At 45.5% G+C, this 19,752-nt stretch overlaps 1 protein-coding gene across 1 annotated transcript in view; it reads left to right on the top strand.

The window, feature by feature from the left end:
- BIRC6 (baculoviral IAP repeat containing 6) overlaps positions 1-19,752 on the top strand; it is a 338,471-nt gene that overhangs the window by 34,797 nt on the left and 283,922 nt on the right. The window contains 3 exon segments of the mRNA XM_030557127.1: positions 345-1,742; positions 13,294-13,443; positions 15,936-16,161. Coding sequence (XP_030412987.1) covers positions 345-1,742; positions 13,294-13,443; positions 15,936-16,161 — 1,774 coding nt within the window.

Raw genomic sequence — 19,752 nt, forward strand, 5'->3', positions numbered from 1 at the left:
GGTATTGGTGTGTGTGCAGCAGAGCCACTTGAGTGGCTTATGAGGTTCAGTATGAACAGCAACTCAGGAAGGTAAATTTGACTTGTTGGGAAAGTCTTCAGTTTCTTTTCCTCTATCATTCTGATTTGAGTTTCCTTAATTATTTAAAGGACAGTTGTTAACTTTTGGGGAATAAATATTTCTAGGTCCTTTCCCACATATGGAAATGTCACATTTTTGTATCCTCTGTATATTTGAAGATACATAGAGAAATGACTAAATGGTTGGTTAATAGAATTAGTCTATAACCTATACTTCACCACAACCTAAGCCAAGCATCTACTAATGCATTGTTTGTTCTAAAGGGCATACATCACAAAAAGAAACCATGGAGGTGAGCCTTGATGTAACAGCCCTGAGTATCCTTCAGCAGCCTGAGAAACTTCAGTGGGAAATCGTTGCAAATGTGCTTGAAGACACAGTTAAGGATCTAGAAGAACTTGGAGCAAATCCCTGTCTAGCTAACTGTAAGAGTGAAAAGATGAAGGAGAAGCATCTGGAACAACACAACATTCCCTTTCCTTGTTTATTAGCTGGGGGTTTATTAACATACAAATCACCTGCTACCTCCCCTGTTAGTAGTAACTCTCAGAGATCACTGGATGGTTTAAGCAGGACTCGAGGTGAGAGTGTATCAGAGCAGGGATCAACGGACAATGAATCCTGCACTAATTCAGAACTGAATTCCCCTCTGGTAAGGAGGACTTTACCAATATTGCTTCTTTACAGCATTAAGGAGTCTGATGAAAAAGCAGGAAAAATCTTTTCACAGATGAACAATATTATGAGTAAAAGTTTACACGATGATGGTTTTACAGTTCCACAGATCATTGAGATGGAGCTGGACAGTCAGGAACAGTTGCTGTTGCAGGATCCACCTGTGACTTATATTCAACAATTTGCAGATGCAGCAGCCAATCTAACTTCTCCAGACTCTGATAAGTGGAACTCTCTGTTTCCCAAGCCTGGGACATTGGTTCAGTGCTTGCGACTGCCTAAGTTTGCAGAGGAGGAGAACCTTTGTGTAGATTCAGTCACTCCTTGTGCAGATGGAGTTCATTTGTTAGTAGGACTACGGACATGCCCTGTTGAATCCCTGAGTGCAATAAATCAAGTAGAGGCCTTGAATAATTTAAATAAATTAAATTCGGCACTATGTAACAGAAGAAAGGGTGAACTAGAGTCGAGTCTTGCTGTTGTGAATGGCACAAATAGCAGTGTGATCCAGCATGAGTCACCAGCAGATGCAGTACAAACCCCTTTAATAATTCAACCTGAGCAGAGAAATGTTAGTGGTGGATATCTAGTGCTTTACAAAATGAACTATGCCACTAGAATAGTGACTCTAGAGGAGGAACCAATAAAAATCCAGCATATCAAAGACCCCCAGGACACAATTACCTCACTGATTTTGCTCCCACCAGATGTACTGGACAATCGAGATGATGAGTGTGAAGAGCCTGTAGAAGAAATACATTTAACTCCTAAGAATGGTAATGGGAGAGAGAGAAAATCTGAGATCTCTACTCTTGGGCACCTGGTAATAACTACTCAGGGAGGATTTGTAAAAATTTTAGATCTTTCGAACTTTGAAATTCTGGCCAAAGTAGAGCCACCTAAAAAGGAGGGCGATGAGGAACCAGATATATTTGTCTCTGTGATCTACTGCTCAGGCACAGACAGACTGTGTGCTTGCACCAAAGGTAAGATACTTTTTTCAAAAAATGATAAAGGCTATAATAAAATGACAGATGTTAAATGTGATAGAATATTGACTGAGTTTCAGAACTACAAAAGTGCACCATATAAATGATCTTGAGGGTTGTATATTGAGGATGTTCTCAAAGTCACCCCTGGTTCTAGCACTATTCCACATTTTAAGTTTAGGTGATATCTCTAAAACTGGAATGTACGTTTTAGGTGCACGCAGTGTATTGATAATTCTGTTATTCATAGATTCATAGTTTAAAGCCTGAAGGGACTACTTGATCATCTAGTCTGACCTCTTTTGTATCGCAGCCCACTAAATTCCACTCCCTTATCCTTGTATTTGAACCTAATAACTTTGTTTGACTGAAGCATATGTTCCAAGATGACAAGGTAGATGAGGTAATATCTTTTATTGGACTAACTTCTCTCACCAACAGAAGTTGATCCAGTAAAAGCTATTATATCACCCACCTTGTCTATCTAATATCCTGGGACAGACACAGCTTTAACAAAACTGCATGTGTTCCAGAGAGACATCCAGTCTTGATTTGAAGACTTAACAAAATGGAGAATCCACTTCTTCCTTTTGTAGTTTGTTCCAGTGGTTAATCACCCTCACTGTTAAAAAATCTATCTTACTTAATTTTTTATTTCCAGCCATCAGTTTTTGTTACACCTTTCTTTCTTCACTCAACTAAACATTTTCTCCCCATGAAGGTATTTGTGCAGTAATAAAGTCCCAATCACTGGCCTGGTCTATGCTACAGAGGTTGACGTCAGGCAGCTTACGTCAACCTAATTATGTCAGTATCTACATTACAGCATTGCTCCCACCGATCTAAATGCCCTACTACACTGACATAGTAACTCTACTTCCACAAGAGGCGTGGCTTCCCACCCACTTCTGGCGGAGCAGAGGGTGGGAAGCCTGCCAGGAGCCTGTGGGCAGCTAGGCTCCCGGCAGGGAGCTGCCAGCCCACTGCCTCTTCTAGGTCAGTGGAAGCGCTTCTGGTGAGGATGTGTACCGCTGACCCAAGGAGAGTAGTGTGGACATGCTGTAAGTTGACCTTGTCAAGGTATGATTCCTCACTCTGAACCTTAGTGTCCACAAGATGGGGTACCTGCATGAACCCCTCTAAGCTTAATTACTAGCTTAGAAATGATAGAGCTGCCACCACCCAAAAATATAGTGTTTTGGGACACTTTCTGGCCCCCAAATCCTTCCCTGGGGACCCCAAGACCCAAAACCCCTTGGGTCTCACAACAAAGGGAAATAAACCATTCCCCCCTCTCCTTCCTTTCTCCCAGATTCTCCCCTCCCTGGGTGACACTGGGAGATCCCTGTGATTCAACTCCTTGAATCTTAAAACAGAGGAAATTCACCTTCCCCTCCCCTTTTCTCCCCCTCCCACACTCTCCCTGAGAGAGAGACAGTGATCCTAACACAGAGAAATCAGGCTTTTGCTCCTCCCTTCTCTCCTTTCTCCCACCAATTCCCTGGTGAGTGCAGACCCCCTCCCCTTGGGTCTGACACAAGAAACAAAAAAAAATCAATCAGGTTCTTAAAAAGAAAAGCTTTTAATAAAAGAAAGGGGAAAAAAGTAAAAATTGTTTCTGTAAAATCAAGGTGGAAAATGTTACAGGGTCTTTCAGCTTATAGACACTAGAGAGAATCCTCCCCCCAGCACAAATACAAGTTGCAGCAAACAGAGATTCAATCCTTCCAGCAAAATACACATTTGCAAATAAAACAATCAAAAGACTAAACCACCTTTCTAACTGGTACTTACTGAATTGAACAGAAGAGGCTGTTTCAGAAAATTGGAGAGTCTGTATACATGTCTGGTCCCTCTCAGAACCTAGAGAAAACAAAGAAAAAACCCAAAAAGCACAGACAAAGGCTTCCCTCCACCGAGATTTGAAAGTATCTTGTCTCCTGATGGGTCCTCTGGTCAGGTGTTCCAGGTTTACTGAGCTAGTTATACCTTCAGTCATCTTTTTGATAAGCTAAACTGGTTGAGACCTTTATTTCTCTATTGCGCATTTTCTCCAAATCTTTTTTTTTTGTGGCTGTTTTCTGCATCCCCCAATTTTTCACTTCTTTTTATGGGTATGGACAGCACACAGTATTTCATTATTGGTCTCAGCAGTGCTGCATACAAGGGTAAAATTTTCTCCATACTCCTACTCACTACTCCTGTATTTATGCATCCAAGAATTAAACTAGACATTTTTGCCACAGAATTGCACCGGGAGTTCAGTTTCAGTTTGAGTCATTGATCTCCAGGATGCAATGCCCTATTCTATAGGTGTGGTCTGCCTTTTTTCCCCGCTTGATGTCTGACCTTGTATTTGGCTGAATATAAATGCTTTTTTTGTTTGAGTGGGCCTTGTTTACCAAGTGATCCAGATAACTCTGTGCGGCTGCCTAGTTCTTATCTGTCATTCCACCAATCTTTGTGTCTTCTGCAAATTTTATCAGCAGTGATTTTATATTTACTTCCAAATCATTGATAAGTGTTGATTGGTGTTGGGGAGTAGTACAGATCCATGCAGAATCCCACTAGAATTTGATGATGAGTCCCCATTGACATCTACTTTTTGAGATTAGCCAGTTTAACACTTAATGTATTCTTTATTGATACTGTGTAGTGTTCATGTTTTAATTAGAGTGCTGTGCAGGACTAAGTCAAAGTATATTATGTTTCCGCAGTTACATTTATCAGCTAAACCTGCACTCTAATCAAAGAATGAAATCTTGCTCTATGATGGGCTGGAAAAAACAGTTATCCACCTTTTAGTAACTGTTGTTCTTCGAGATGTGGTGTTCATGTCCATTCAAAGTAGGTGTGTGCGTGCTGCGTGCACGCCAGCCGGAAGATTTTCCCCTAGCAGCGTCCGTAGGGTTGGCCCGGGTGCCCCCTGGGATGGCGCCACCACGGCGCCCTATAAAGGGGCCCGCCGACCCTCCACCCCCTCAGTTCCTTCTTACCGCCAGTGACGGCTAGCTGGAACTTCTCTTGCATAGCATTTTGGCAGTATCCTATCCTTACCATTTAGTCCGTGTATTCAGTTATTTTATAGTTAGTTAGATAAATCTTTGTATATAGTTTTCGTAGTTGCGGGGGTTCCTTCCCCCCAGAGTCTTCGTCGCTCGCCGGGGCATGCCGAGGTCCTATGGGTTCAAACTCTGCGAGAACTGTGGGAAATTCATGCCCAAGAGTGACCCACATTCTATGTGTTTGAGGTGCCTTGGAGAGAGCCACCAAAAGGACCGGTGCTCTGTCTGTAGAGGCTTCCGCCAGCGAACTCGTAAGGACAGGGCTCAGAGTCCTCCTGATGGAGACCGGCTCTACGACACCCTTGGGCCCAGAACCGACTGACTCGGGGCCCAGCATGTCGTCCTCGGTGCGGAGTGCCCCGGCACCGGCATCAGGACTTAGGGCCCAGCCCAAGTCGTCAAAAACCCAGCACCGGATGGAGTCGGGTCATAGGAAGTCGGCCTCAGTGCGGCACCGCTCACCTTCGCTGGTGCCCACCAAGAGAAGGAAGCCGGTGAGGGATTGGTCACCCCACCAGGATCTGAGGCAGATGCCATTCGCAGGTGTAAGCGGACAGGCTGGGCTGCAGCCCTCGGCAGTTCCGTTGACTCCTGCGCCGCAGAGAGGGCGGTCGAGTCCGGACCAGCCTAATTCCCCGGACCTCAGCGGAGACATACGCCCCCCATCAATGCCAGAGGCATTCGAGGCAGCCTCAGACCTAATGGATCTCCCGGCACTAGCCTCCTCACATCGTTGGGATTGCCTACTGTGGCCCATCCACCAGTGCAATCTAGAGGCAAGCGGACATGCTGTCGCCTCCCTCCCCACACCGCGCTGTGAAGGCGGCACAGGACCTGATGAGAGGCTCCCCGCTGCCTCGGCACCGCTTTCCTTTGGCACTGAGCGCCGCTCTCCCCAGGTCCTCATACTCAGAGACCTCAAACTCAGAGGCAGACTCCTATCGCTCCAGCCGGTCGCGGAGCAGGAGATTGGTGTCGGGGGTGAGCCAGCAGCGTTACCCGCAGTGGCAGCAGCAATGGCAGCTGCCCTCGCAGTGGCCATTTTGGACTCCCTGGGCCTCCGTCAGTCAGTAGGCCAGGCGTTTGGTCCTCGGTCATGGTCGGCTTTGGTGTCGTCGACGTCGGTAGCCCTGTCGCAGCTGCCTCCCCCACCGTCGCCAGGCAGGGGTATGCCATCGTCAAGTTCAGCACCCCCTAACTGGGCACTGGCAATGGCTTTCATTCGGACTCTGCCGGCACCGCATGATACGCCAAGTCACTCACTGGTGACCCTGGTACCGGCCGCAATGCCATATTTAGACTCGGAACAGGCACCGCAACCTCAATACCGTGTGCCGCAGGACCCCGAGGGACCACATGCACTGGAGGAAGGGCCGCTCCGTGTAATCTCCTCGTCCTCCTCCCCGGACGAGGCGGTCTCGGGCACGGCTGTGGCACCGGCCCTAGAGGACACTCGAATCCTCCCACATTTCCTTTGGTGAGCAGCTCAAAGCCTCGCAATCCAAGCGGAGGAGATCGAGGTGGACGTGGACCCTGTGGTGGACATTCTGGCCCCCTCAGGGCCATCCAGGGTGGCCCTCCCGCTGATAAAGACTGTAGTTGATACGTCCCGCACCCTATGGCAAACACCAGCCTCATTGGCCTCTACCACCAAGAGGACAGAGCGGCGCAACTTCGTCCCCTCTAAAGGTATTGTACGCCCACCCTTCCCCGGACTCCCTGGTAGTAGATGCGGCTAACCAGCGGGAGCGTCAAGGGTTTCAGGGGTCAACACCGAAGAGCAGGGATGCAAAAAGACTTGAGCTCTTTGGTAGAAAGGTGTACTCCATGGGGAGACTCCAGCTCCGCATTGCCAATCAACAGGCAATAGTAAGCCGATATGGCCATAACATGTGTTCGGCCATGTTGAAGTTTGCAGAGCTCCTTCCCCAGGACTCGAGGTCGGAGTTTTTGACCTTAGTGGAGGAGGGAAAACTGATCTCTCAAGCCTCCCTCCAGGCCACCTTAGATGTGGTGGACTCAGCCTTGCGCACCCTGGCCACAGGCCTGGTCATGCAGAGGGAGCCTGGCTCCAGGTCTCGGGCCTGCCCTATGAGGTCCAGCAGGTGATTCAAGACCTCCCCTTCGAAGGGAGATGCTGTTTTCAGAGAAAATGGACAAACGTCTCCATAGCTTAAAGGACTCGAGGGTCACGCTTCGCTTGCTGGGCTTGCATACCCCTGCGACCCAGCGCAGACAATTTAGGCCACAGGCGGCCCCTCGCCCATACCAGCCACAGACTTGCCAGGAGCTGGGGCACAGGCGGGGCAGAAATGGCAGGAGGCGTGACCAGCACCACCCCTCCGGCCAGGCTTCTGGCCAGTCGAGACCCCACCATCTGGGCCTAGATCCCCTGTTTGATGGTACGGTCGAGGGCGACCTACCAGTAGAGACTCTAGATCCTTCCACCCTTACCTTTGGGTCACGTCTGTTCCACTTCTACCATGCCTGGTCCCGAATTACGTCAGACAAAATGGGTGCTCTGCACGGTAGAGAGGGAATATTCTATCCAGTTCTCCTCCCTTCCTCCCCACCAACCTCCCTCCCCGTCCCTCTTCAGGGATCCGTCTCACGAGCAACTTCTAATTCAAGAAGTGAAGTCCCTGACAGAGGCAAGGGTGGTGGAGGAAGTCCCCCGGGAGCTCAGGGGCAAAGGCTTCTACTCCCGGTATTTTCTCATACTGAAGGCAAAAGGGGACCTGAGACCCATCCTAGACTTGTGGTGGCTGAACAAGTTTGTGAGGAAACTCAAGTTCCGCATGGTCTTTCTGTCCTCGATCATCCCCTCCCTGGATCCAGGAGATTGGTAGGATGCCTTTTTCCACATTGCCATAATTCCACGGCACCGTCAGTACCTCAGGTTCGTCGTGGCCAACGTCCATCTGCAGTTCACGGTGCTCCCGTTTGGCCTGTCAGCTGCTCCCAGGGTCTTCACAAAGTGCATGGCGGTCGTGGCTGCCTTCCTGCGCAGGTGGGGCATCCAGGTATTCCCCTACCTGGATGACTGGCTCATAAAGGGCCGCTCCAAGGAGCAGGTAGAGACCCAGGTATGCTTCATCAGGCGGACCTTTTTCAATCTTGGCCTCCTCTTGAACAAAGCCAAATCCACTCTGTCTCCGATGCAACGAATAGAATTCATAGGAGCAGTTCTGGACTCTGCACACGCCGAAGTGTATCCTCCGGAGTCCAGGTTCCGTGCAATTTCTGAGCTCATCCGCGGACTGAATCGCGCCCTGGTCACCACAGCGCGAGTTTGCCTCCAGCTGCTGGGCCACATGGTGGCATGCACCTATGTGGTGGTACATGCCAGACTCCGGTTTTGCCCGCTGCAGTCCTGGTTGGCGACAGTTTATCGCCCGGGCAGGGACCCCCTGGACTCAGTGGTATCCATTCCCTGCTTGGTGCTGAGCTCGCTATGGTGGTGGCTCGACCTGTGGGAAGTCTGTATGGGTGTCCCCTTTGCTACCCCGCAGCCCTCCTCTCCCTGGTGACAGACACCTCGGATCGAGGTTGGGGAGCGCACCTGGGATGCCTCGGGACACAGGGCTTGTGGTCGCCGGAGGACCTCGAGTTGCATATCAGTGTCAGGGAGCTGAGAGCGGTCCGCCTGGCGTGTTTTGACCTTCCAGTCTCACCTGGCCGGCAGGTGTGTTTCAGTCCTTTCGGACAAAACGGCGGCAGTCTTTTATATCAACAAACAGCGGGGTGCATGCTCCTCTCCCCTCTGCAGGGAAGCCCTCACGCTGTGGGATTTCTGCGTTCACAATGCCAGAATGCCATCAGTTGAGTATCTTCCAGGGGAGCAGAATGGTTTGGTGGACACCCTCAGCCGCTCGTTCCAGGGTCACGAGTGGTCCCTCCGATGAGATGTGGTGCGCTCAATTTTCCAGCTCTGGGTCTTTCCCTGGTTAGACCTGTTTGCTTCAAGAGAAAACAGGGAAGTGCCAACGGTTTTGCTCCCTCCTGGGCCACAGTCAGGGGTCTCTGTCGGACGCCTTCCTACAGATGTGGGAGGACAGTCTTCTCTATGCCTTCCCTTCGATCCCCCTGATACACAGGGTGCTTTTTAAGGTTCGCAGGGATCACGCCAGGGTAATCCTGATAGCTCCGGCGTGGCCGCGCCAGCATTGGTACACGTCACTCCTGCACATGTCTGTTCAGGCGCCCCTGACGCTGCCCCTCCTCCCAGATCTAATCACGCAGGACTGGGGCTCCCTCCACCATCCGAACCTTGAGTCCCTTCGCCTCACAGCCTGGATGCTCCATGGCTGAACCCAGTGGAGTTGCAGTGCTCCCAGCAGGTCAGGCAGGTGCTGCTGGGTAGCAGGAAGCCGTCAATTAGGGCCCTCTGCCTGACTAAATGGAAGCGCTTCTCCATATGATCGGGTCAGCTGGGTCTTGACCCACTGGTGGTACCAGTTCCAGCTGTCCTTGACTATTTGCTTCACCTAAGACAACTGGGCCTCTCCCTTTCCTCCATTCGTGTTCACTTGGTGGCTATATCCGCTTTTCATCCAGGAGAGGGGGTGCCTCAGTGTTTGCGAACCTGCTAGCTGGGCATTTCCTCAAGGGTATGGACAGGCTCTTCCTGCATGTGCGTCAGCCAACCCCTACATGGGACTTGAATCTGGTCCTCTCCATCCTTTTGGGGCCTCCCTTCGAGCCTCTGGCTTCGTGCTCCCTGCTGTACCTGTCGTACAAGACCGCCTTCCTGGTGGCGATTAACCTCAGCCCGACGGGTGTCGGAGCTTCGAGCGTTAACATCTGAGCCCCTGTACACAGTCTTCTGCAAGGACAAGGTCCAGCTTAGATCTCATCCGACTTTCCTACCCAAGGTCGTTTCACAGTTCCACATGGGCCAAAATATCTTTCTCCCGGTGTTTTATCCGAAATCACACACCTCCAGCGAAGAGCAGAGGCTACACACTCTGAATGTCTGCAGGGCCTTGGCCTTTTACAGAGAGCGTACCAAGTCGTTCACTCTCTCTCATCCTAGCTCTTCATCGTAGTGGCAGAAAGGATGAAGGAGCTCCCAGTCTTCTCTCAGCGAATCTCTTCGTAGATCGCGACTTGCATCTGGGAATGCTCCTGTATAGCTAAGATCCCTGTCCCTCCAGTCACGGCCCACTCCACTGGGGCGCAGGCCTCCTCTGCGGCGTTCCTGGCTCAGGTTCTGACTCAGGAGATTTGTAGAGTGGCCATGTGGTCCTCCACCCACATGTTCTCGTCTCATGACGCCGTCACGCACCAGGCTAGGGATGATGCAACCTTTGGTCCCGCAGTACTCTAGTCAGCAGTGATCTCCGACCTCACCTCCTAAGGTTAGGCTTGTGAGTCACCTACTTTGAATGGACATGAACACCCACTCGAAGAAGAAGAAACGGTTACCTACCTTTTAGTAACTGTTCTTCGAGATGTGGTGTTCATGTCCATTCCAACATCTACCCTCCTGCCCCTCTGTCAGAGTGCTGGCAAGAAGGAACTGAGGAGGTGGAGGGTCGGCGGGCCCCTTTACAGGGCGCCGTGGTGGTGCCACTCCAGGGGGCACCCAGGCCGACCCTACAGGCGCTGCTGGGGGAAAATCTTTCGGCTGGCGTGCATGCAGCGTGCGCACAACTCCTTTTGGATGGACATGAACAAATCTCGAAAAACAGTTACTAAAAAGTGGGTAACCGTTTTTGCTTTGCACTGTAAACTAACAGAATCCCTGAATTCTTTGTATCGCCTGACTCTAGTTATCTTAAAACTTCTGTTTTCCTTCAAAACAGATCATTCCCAGTATATATGCTGAGAGGTCGATGTTCCTCTAAATACTCTCCAGTGTTTGACTCCTTTTTATATTTTCCTTATTTTATCAGTCATCTCTCTCCCCACTTAAGTTATTTTGTTGCACAAATTGAGGTTTTTGCTTTTCTTCAGATATTTCCCTGTTGTTCCAAAGTGGTGTGTGTCGTCTTATCTACGTTTATTAGTAACAATTCGTTATACCATGAGGAGAGAAGACCCTTTCAGGTGGCCTTTGCAATAATCAGTGTTTCTATCTTCATTAAGGGTCTTGCAAAAGATTTGTTGTAATGGTTACTTGCAAGGAAGTCACAGCTAAGAATTATGAATTATTTAGTGTTAATTTACATAATTTTTGTTATTGTAGAACAAAGTGGGTTTTTTGTTTGTTTTTTTTAATTTTTTTATTTTCACTCCCATACATTATATATTTTGGATTAGATAGCCCTGGTTGAATTTCTGGATTGTTTCTGATGCATGTGAATGGGAAGAGAAGGGGACTGTCTTCTTTGTATCAGATTCTGTTATCTGAAGTCTTATTTCCCTCTTGTGTTGGTTTAAATCTTCCAGGTAAAAAAAATCAATGCACTAAATTGCTATTTAAGTTCTATTCAATTTCTACCCATTGTTCTCTGGGGTCACCATGATACCAAGTTGATGCTGATCTTAACTGAGCTGCCTTATAATGATTGGTGCTTCCAGTCCCACTGGTACTATTTTTAATATGTTTCTACTTGTAATATGTAGCTGGAAGGTAGCTTAGAAACCTTCTCCCTGACATATTAAAGAGATGACTAAGCTTGCGGATGAACTCGCCACCAGACTAGAAAGCGAGGAGGCTGGAGGAATCCATCTGAAACCTGAAAATAAAGCTACTTACTTGTTACAGAATGCAATGGTGGAGGAAAATGATTGAAGTTTTTTTGTGATAGAATGGATTTTGAAAATGCTCACTGTTTTGAAAACTGCTAACAGATTTAATACTATTAGTCCAGATTGAGTAGAATGCATTAGTAGTCCATATAGAGTATAAAATCCATGATACACTGTGGTTTCAGAAATGGTTTGTAATGATTGCCATAACCAAATATTAGTGTTGGATTGTTGGTAAATATTATACTAATGTTTTGTTGGAAATTTCATTGAATAATGCTGTATTTTTGTTTACTCGATTTGTATGGAAAATTCAATTTTGACTTGCCCTCAGCTCAAAAATTAATGATGGAGTGGTTTTTTTTGGGGGGGTGGGGGGCAGAACTTGATCAAAATCAGTTCCCCGATTTTGAGTAATGAGGAAGAAAATACAAGTTTCATATTCAAAAACCCCAAACCTTTTCCTAAGTATGGATAACTCATGAATTGCTAAACTTTCAAACTCTTAGGTGGCAAGCTGTCGAAACTGTTAGGTCAACTTGCCAAAAGCCAACAAAACAACTGGGTAAAAACTGATTTTCTTTATTCCATTATAAAACTGCCAGTAAGTACAGAAATAGTCTGTTACTTAGCATTCATAAGTAGAGTATCTGCATCCCACTGTAGTTACGTGTGAGAAATTAAGTGTTTTGCATCTGTCGCCATTATCCTGAAGTTTTCAGAACTTGGCCCCAAATGGAATAATGTTTTTCATTTGAGTTGGTCTGTTCTTATCCTTTTCTGAACTGTAAACCCCTGTGCATCTGGAAGAGACTTATTCAGGTTAGATGTGGTCTGGGCAGTGAAACTTTCGTTGTATGAGCTCTACTCTGGAAATTTTCCAAGAACTTCATCCTGAGGCAGACATCCGGTATAGATAATTTCAGACCAAACAGTTGAGCTTTGCCAAAATTCTAAGCAGCTGAAAACAGGGTCTTACAGTGGGAAGTGTCAGGCAATCTCAATGGGTGACACTCTTGCCTGCTGCCTTAGATGAGAACATAGATGCTGGAACTCAGGGTACTGGAGTGCTGCTGCACCCCTTGGCTTGAAATGGTTTCCGTCATATACAGGGTTTACAGCTTGGTTCAATGGCTCTCAGCACCCCCACTATACAAAGTTTTAGGCTGGTAGAGATGGATATTTACTTTTCTGGTATTTAGCAAAGAGACACTGTAGCTGTTGGGCATCAAGTTTATAAATAAAAGCTTAAAAGTCTGCAGAAACTGATCTCTAGGTTTTTGTTTGCGATGGCAAGATTACTACATGCCTAGAACTTAGTGGACAAGTGGGTTTTTCAAGCCCTGACTATAAGAAGTTGAGAAAGTGGTATTTTTTGGGGAATATATTGAGTTGTATTGCTTGGGTTTCAAGTTGAAATGTTGCTGTAGTATCAGTGTATTATGGCAAGATTTGAATTATATGATACTTACGAAAAGGCAAATCGGAGTTGTTTGGTTTTTTTTTCACGTGTACTGAGCTAACTGTCTTTTTGGGTGTTCAAGGAACCTTTCTAGCTGATCGGTTTTCTTCATAACCATTAGCAGATGGAATAAACATTTGCATGGTTGTGTTTCTGTACTTTTTCTGGTAAAGTTAAAAAATATATAGAAGAGCCTTCAGATGCTGCACAACTACTGTATGTAATGACCAAATAATGATGTACTCATTAATTAAAAGTGTTTGAGGAAATAAATGCTTGTTTGCCATAAACTTGTCTCAAACTACTTCTGTCAAACACATTTTAGGTGGAGAGCTTCATTTCCTTCAGATTGGAGGAACCTGTGATGATATAGATGAAGCTGATATACTTGTGGATGGATCCCTTTCTAAAGGGGTAGAGCAATCATCAGAAGGTGTGAAGCCCTTATCTAACCCTTCTAGTCCAGGCATTACAGGTAAAGCCTTCACATTTAAACACAACAAAATATATTAACCATATGGAGGTGTATTCTGTTTTTTTAAGCATGTCAAGTGATCATCAATAGTCTGGTCTTGTTCATGGTTTCATAAATAGGTGTGTGTATGTGTATATATAAAAAAAAAATCTGCTAGAACTGGAAGGGACCCTGAAAGGTCATCGAGTCCAGCCACCTGCCTTCACTAGCAGGATCAAGTACTGATTTTTGCCCCAGATCCCTCGGTGACCCCCTCAAGGGTTGAACTCACAACCCTAGGCTTAGCAGGCCAATGCTCAAACCACTGAGCTATCCCTCCCCCCATAATGATGGCTGCAAAAATACCCTAACTCAGTATTCTTCCCAGTTCATTTTATCTTTGCATGTTTAATGTGGAGTGGGGGATAAATGTGGAAGTGACAGAGTTTTATCACTGCCAAAGCTAAACTTTCTACGCCCCTTAAATAAGCCTGGTAAGCTCATTATGTTGAATTAATATCATGTATTCAACCTCTAACTGTTGTCATGGCAGGATTTATGATACAGATTCTATCTAATACTGCAGTCTACCATAAACATAAAATTGGGTAGAAAAATCATATATAGTAGCCTGAACACTGGAGTTGACTTGGTATTCTTCAGATCCTTGTATTTCTAATGCATTTTAGAAGCCTTTTTGTAGTGTGAAAGTATTTCAAACACCTATGAAATTTATTAGGCAAAAGAGAGAATGGAGATTATTTATTCTGTACAGATTCCTGTAATTCATTTATTAATCCTGGAAAGCCAAGATAAGTTTTGCTCGTTTCTCTGGGAGTTTTTAAAAGCATTTTTATTTGTAAACTGAAGATATTTTCATGTTGAATTATTGATCTGCTGAACAATGAACTTAATGTCATTTTTAGTCATTTTTTCAGAACAACTGGACTTTAACAAAGGGCAGGTGCATTCCCTCAGCTAGGGTTGTTAATACAGCCTCTGTGAACTCTTCATTGTTTCCCTCTTCCTGTAAGTTTTTCATCCGACTTTATTGGGATTTAACCTTGTTCCAAGCTGCATCTTCATTCAGATACTGGTTTGCTAGCTGGAAAGATTCACTCCTTTCCCCCATACTGAAGGAAGCAGCTGGCTCTACCGCCCCAATATCTAGTTCACCTCAAACACCATATCTAAGGCTTGTCTTCATTGTAGCAGTTAGTTCAAGTTGATACAGCTGACTTACTTCACTGTAGCTTAGCCTGAGAGAGAGTGGCTGGACTGTGAAACACTGGAGATGCACGGTGATTTGATTAGCTGCACAGCATAACTAGACTGGCAATGTGATTAGATTAGCGTCTGAGTTGAGCTAGCTTGAGCTGCAGCCCGTATCTACATCTCTACCGCATTAGGAGTGTAAACATCTGCATCACACGTACGCTGAACCATACACTCTAAACAGATCACCTAGCTCGCGTTTAAAGCTCCACTTAACTCAAACTAGAGGCTGTTATGTGTGTATGGGAGTCAGGTGAGGGGGGCACCCTTCATTTTTCACTTTGAGCTAATACAGTAAAGACATAGTTTGTTGTCAACTTGCACAGCTGGCCACTACCTGGATTCTTCCCTTTTTCATATATTCTTATCAATTATTAAATGTTTAGCAGGTCAAATTACAGTTGTGTATCTCACTGCCATAACTAGGGTTGACACAGGTGTCAATGATCGTTTTAGTAAAACAATTCTTATGCACAAGAAGGAATAGAATTCTACTCTCACTTATGTTGACACTGTAGTGCTAACGAGTTAAAATAATAACTTACTTTAGTCACAAAACAAAAAGACTGAGTATACAGGAAGCAGATCTGTTGTGTAAATTGAAATCTTTGAATAATCACTTTTCAGAGTAGAGCTATCCTATAAGTACGTTTTGCATTATAGGGAGCTTTTTAGAGCTAGGGTTACCCTGCATCAGGTGATGTGTCGTTTAGTCTTTTTTAATTCTGTGCTAGGTGAAATGGGTGTATTCAGTTTTTTTCATGGATGGTGACCTTGCTAAGATTATCTATTGCTTGGTCTCATGAAGTTTACACTACAGCAACAAGTTCTACTTAACAGTAGCTTTAGATCATCAAGAGACTGCAGCTGGGTTATTTCATTTAGAGAACTCAGTGTCTTTAGATTATTACATAGCAATTCCACATCCATAACAGCAGTTTTCTCTGAATGGAAAGATTTTGACATGAAGTGAGTCAATAGATATTAAAAAGAAACATTCTGACGTGCAAAAATCAAAGTTTCTGAGCAAGTTTGTTTTTAGGAATGCTGGCCTCAAAACTAGCTGATTTTTCATGCCTTTTTCAGAAAATCTTCATACAAACACCTTTCTAGTGTTAGAGTAGCTTGGATAATTTTGAAATTTGGTCTACGATGTTTTGGAGAGGAAAGTATACACAGTAAACCTGTGTTTGTGTGGTTTTTTTGTTTTGTTTTTAATCCCCTTCAACAAATATTAGGAGTCGATCTTTTGGTGGACCAACCATTTTCCCTTGAAACATTGACATCCTTGGTGGAATTAACCCGTTTTGAGACTTTGACCCCACGATTTTCTGCCACTGTACCTCCATGCTGGGTGGAAGTCCAACAGGAGCAGCAGCAAAGGCGGCACCCTCAACATTTACATCAGCAACACCATGGGGATGCGGCACAGCATACTCGGACTTGGAAGCTGCAGACAGATAGGTAAGTAGAGTAATGGCTCAAAAAAGAGTGAGATGGGTGGGTGTGAGACTAATTTATGTTGCAGTTGTAGTATAAGCTTGCTGCTTCTAATTGTTTTTTAAATAGTTGCACAGACAAGTGTGTGAACTAAAAGTAAAAAAAAACCCTGAACTGTTAATTCTTGATCTTTTGCATTCGCTCCCCTGCATGAGGTTTCCATATTTGTCTCGATGGACCTTAAAACTATTTGTTTTGTTGGGGAAGAGTCTGGTGCCTCATCAACCTGTGACAGTAATTTGTGGGAGTCAGTGAGCATATGGCTAAGAGCGATCCAACTGATGTAGTACACTTTTGACAGGATTCCCTCACCAAAGGCTCTTAAGTGAATAGAGGGCTTGTCTACACTTAAAATGCTTCAGCAGTGCAGCGTCTTCAGTGAAGACACTCACAATGCACAAATAACCTGTGAGACTCATTGGCATGGCATGTTGTGATGGACTAAAGTATAAGTTCAATGGCTATTAGCCAAGATGGCAGCCCCATGCTCGAAGCGATCCTAAACCTGTGACTACCAGAGTGGGAGTGGAAGACAGGGCTGAATCACCCCATAATTGCTCTGTTCTGTATACTCCCCTTGAAGTTCTAGCAAGGGCCACTGTTGGAGACAGGATACTGGGTAAGGTAGACTCTGGGGTGACTTAGTATGGCAGCTCTTATGTTCTTATATTCTCTAAATCTCATAGATTTTTCCAAAATCTCTGGTCCAGTAAATTTACTGGACCAATCAGACATTCTACATGTGGCTTCTTGTTCGCTCTCTGTTTTGAAGTATGAAGTCTAGTTTCCCTGACTTTTCTACTCCATGTTTTTCTCAAACTTAAATTTAGCTAGTTTAAATGGAGGGGAAAAAAACCCCCTCTCTGCATGCCTAACATACACAAAGAGTGTGGAGAGAAAACATAGAACTGTTCATACATCTTGCCCAGTTCTGAATCAACTTGAGAAATGACCTGTGAATCGCTGTGAACAGCTTAATGTGCAGCTATGGTGAAAAAAGCAAAAATGGTCATAGGAGGCACAAGGAATGGACTGCAGAATAATATGGAAAATATATTATATAAATAGATATAATATTACAGAATTAGAGGAGGGTCAGAGAAAGATAATGAAAATGATTGGGCATGGGAAAATTCATATGAAGAGAAACTGGAAAGACTGGGATTGTTTACCTTAAAAGGATGATGAATAGAAAGGGCATGATAAAAGTATATAAAAGAACAAACGGCATAGAGAAAATAGATTGGGAGTTTGTTGTGCGAATGTGATAACACAAGAAAAAGAGGGATGTTCACGGAAACTGCAAGGTGGGAGTGATTAAGGGAAATAAATACCTTTTCACTCGACGTGTAAACAAACTGGAATTTACTGCCCCATGATGTCACTGAAGCCAACAGTGTATCTTGTAATCAAAAACAGATTGGGCACTTGAGAATATCCAGAGTTATGATCTGTTGATGCAAAATTTTGGAAGAGATTTAACCCCATCCCTACTCCCAAGCCCCCTCGTGCTTCAGAGTTTAAGCAAATCTCTCTGTGTGATTAGTATAAAACCTTCATGAAGGCAGATGATTTAATTTTTCTGTTGTGGGATTCTTAAACCTTCCTCTGAGGCATCTGCTACTAACCACTGTCAGCTAGTTCAGTGGTTTTTCAAACTTTTTTCTGGCGACCCAGTTGAAGAAAATTTTTGATGCCCACCATTCAACAGAGCTGAGGATAAGGGGCTTGGGGTGTGGGAAGGGCTCAGAGCTGGGGCAGAGAATTGGGGTGTGGGCTGCAGGGTGGGGCCAGGAATGAGGGGTTCAGGATGTTGGAGGGGGGTCATGGCTCTGGGCTGGGGTGCAGGCTTTGAGGTGGGGCTGGGGATGAGAGATTTGGGGTGCACGAAGGGGTTTTGGGTTTGGGGGGGCTCAGGGCTGGGGCAGAGGGTTGGGGTGCAAGCTCATCTCCGGCGGCTCCTGGTCAGCAGGGCAGCTGGGGTGCAAAGGCAGGCTTCCTGCCAATCCTGGCATCACGGACCCTGCTGTGCCCTGGAAATGGCCAGCATCAAGTCCAGCTCCTAGACAGAGGCGCACAAGTGGCTCTGTGCAGCTCTCGCCCACAGGCACCGTGTGCTCCCCGAGCCAGTGCTCGGGGTGAGGGCAGCGTGCAGAGCCCCATGATACCCCCCGCGCACACACACCTAGGAGCTGGACCTGCTGCTGGCTGCTTCCGGGGCGCAGCGCGGTGTCGGAACAGGAAAGAACTAGCCTTCCTTAGCCGGACAGCATCGCCAACAGGACTTTTAGTGGCCTGATAGGCGGTGCTGGCTAGAGCCGCTGTGACCCAGTCCCATCCATTCCATGAACCAGTTCTGGGTTGTGACCATGGTTTGAAAAACACTGATCTAGATGAATCAAGGGTCTGATTCAGTGTGACAATTCCATTGTTCCTATGTAAGACACTACTGCACACAAGCTGGTTTACTGCTTACCTCTGTATTTGCTTACCTCTGTGTTAGGTCAGTAACTTGAACCTCTGAGCTGGTCAGTCCTTAATACTTCATCACATTGGCCCTTTTAGAATGGATTGGTCACATCCACGATATATTATATTTTGAATGATTAATTGTTGTATGTCCATGTCATAGCAACATCCTCTTCATTTATATAGGGCCAGAAGTGTGTTAGGTGCTATGTTGGACTGAGGACTGAGATGCTTAGTCTAAGTTTGGATTAAATATTCAGTAATTCTCAATGAAAGTTTTTGCAAGGGTTGGGAATGTTAGCTGTGGTGTCCTGGACAAACTTTCATCATGAGGAATTAATTCTGTATACTTTACATTCCCGTCCTATTTTCATTGTAGAGAATTTTTCACTGTACTTAAACAACTCTAAACCAAAATAATCTTTCATCCCCCTTCTTTTCCCCAAATCCTGAAACAAAATCAGTTGTGCAGTATTTCTGGTGCTGAATAGCTACCATATTCAATCTCAGAAATGGCATTTCTGTGTGTTCAGTTTGTAAAGAACTTTAGGATCCTTCATGAGTGTATTAATTATCTGTGTGCTAAAGCTGAGTTTGGAATGCTGTTCTAAAAACCCCAGTCTTCTTTTGCTCATAACTTCCTCAGTTCTTCTTGGCCTAACATTTTCCATGGTTAGTCTTTTAGCCTTAGTGGTAGCACCATTATAATAACCACTTGCCAATGCTGTGGGTTTTTTTTTTTTGTTTGTTTGTTTGTTTTCTTCCCCTTGTCAGGTTGCAATTTGGCATACTGACCAATGGAAGCTCCTGAACCCTGACTTTTTTCTTCAACAGGGTCTTTCCACTTGGATCTGCAGGGGCAGAATCAGATGTCATGAAACCTAAACAGTTAACTCTTCAGTTTGTTGTAGAGAGATTGTGGACTCCTTTCTGAAACTGTGGAATTAATGCTAAATTCCATAGCTGTAAAAAGATCTTGGAAGGCTGGCTTAGTTTGCTGTAGGATCAAAGGACTAGATTATTTTACCTGTCTGACACCCTGGAGTGTTTCTTAATAGGCTTCCACAAAATTCTTTGCTATCTTAC

This window comes from Gopherus evgoodei, chromosome 3 (genome assembly GCF_007399415.2).
Source record: "Gopherus evgoodei ecotype Sinaloan lineage chromosome 3, rGopEvg1_v1.p, whole genome shotgun sequence".
In the NCBI taxonomy this organism is placed as follows: domain Eukaryota; kingdom Metazoa; phylum Chordata; order Testudines; family Testudinidae; genus Gopherus; species Gopherus evgoodei.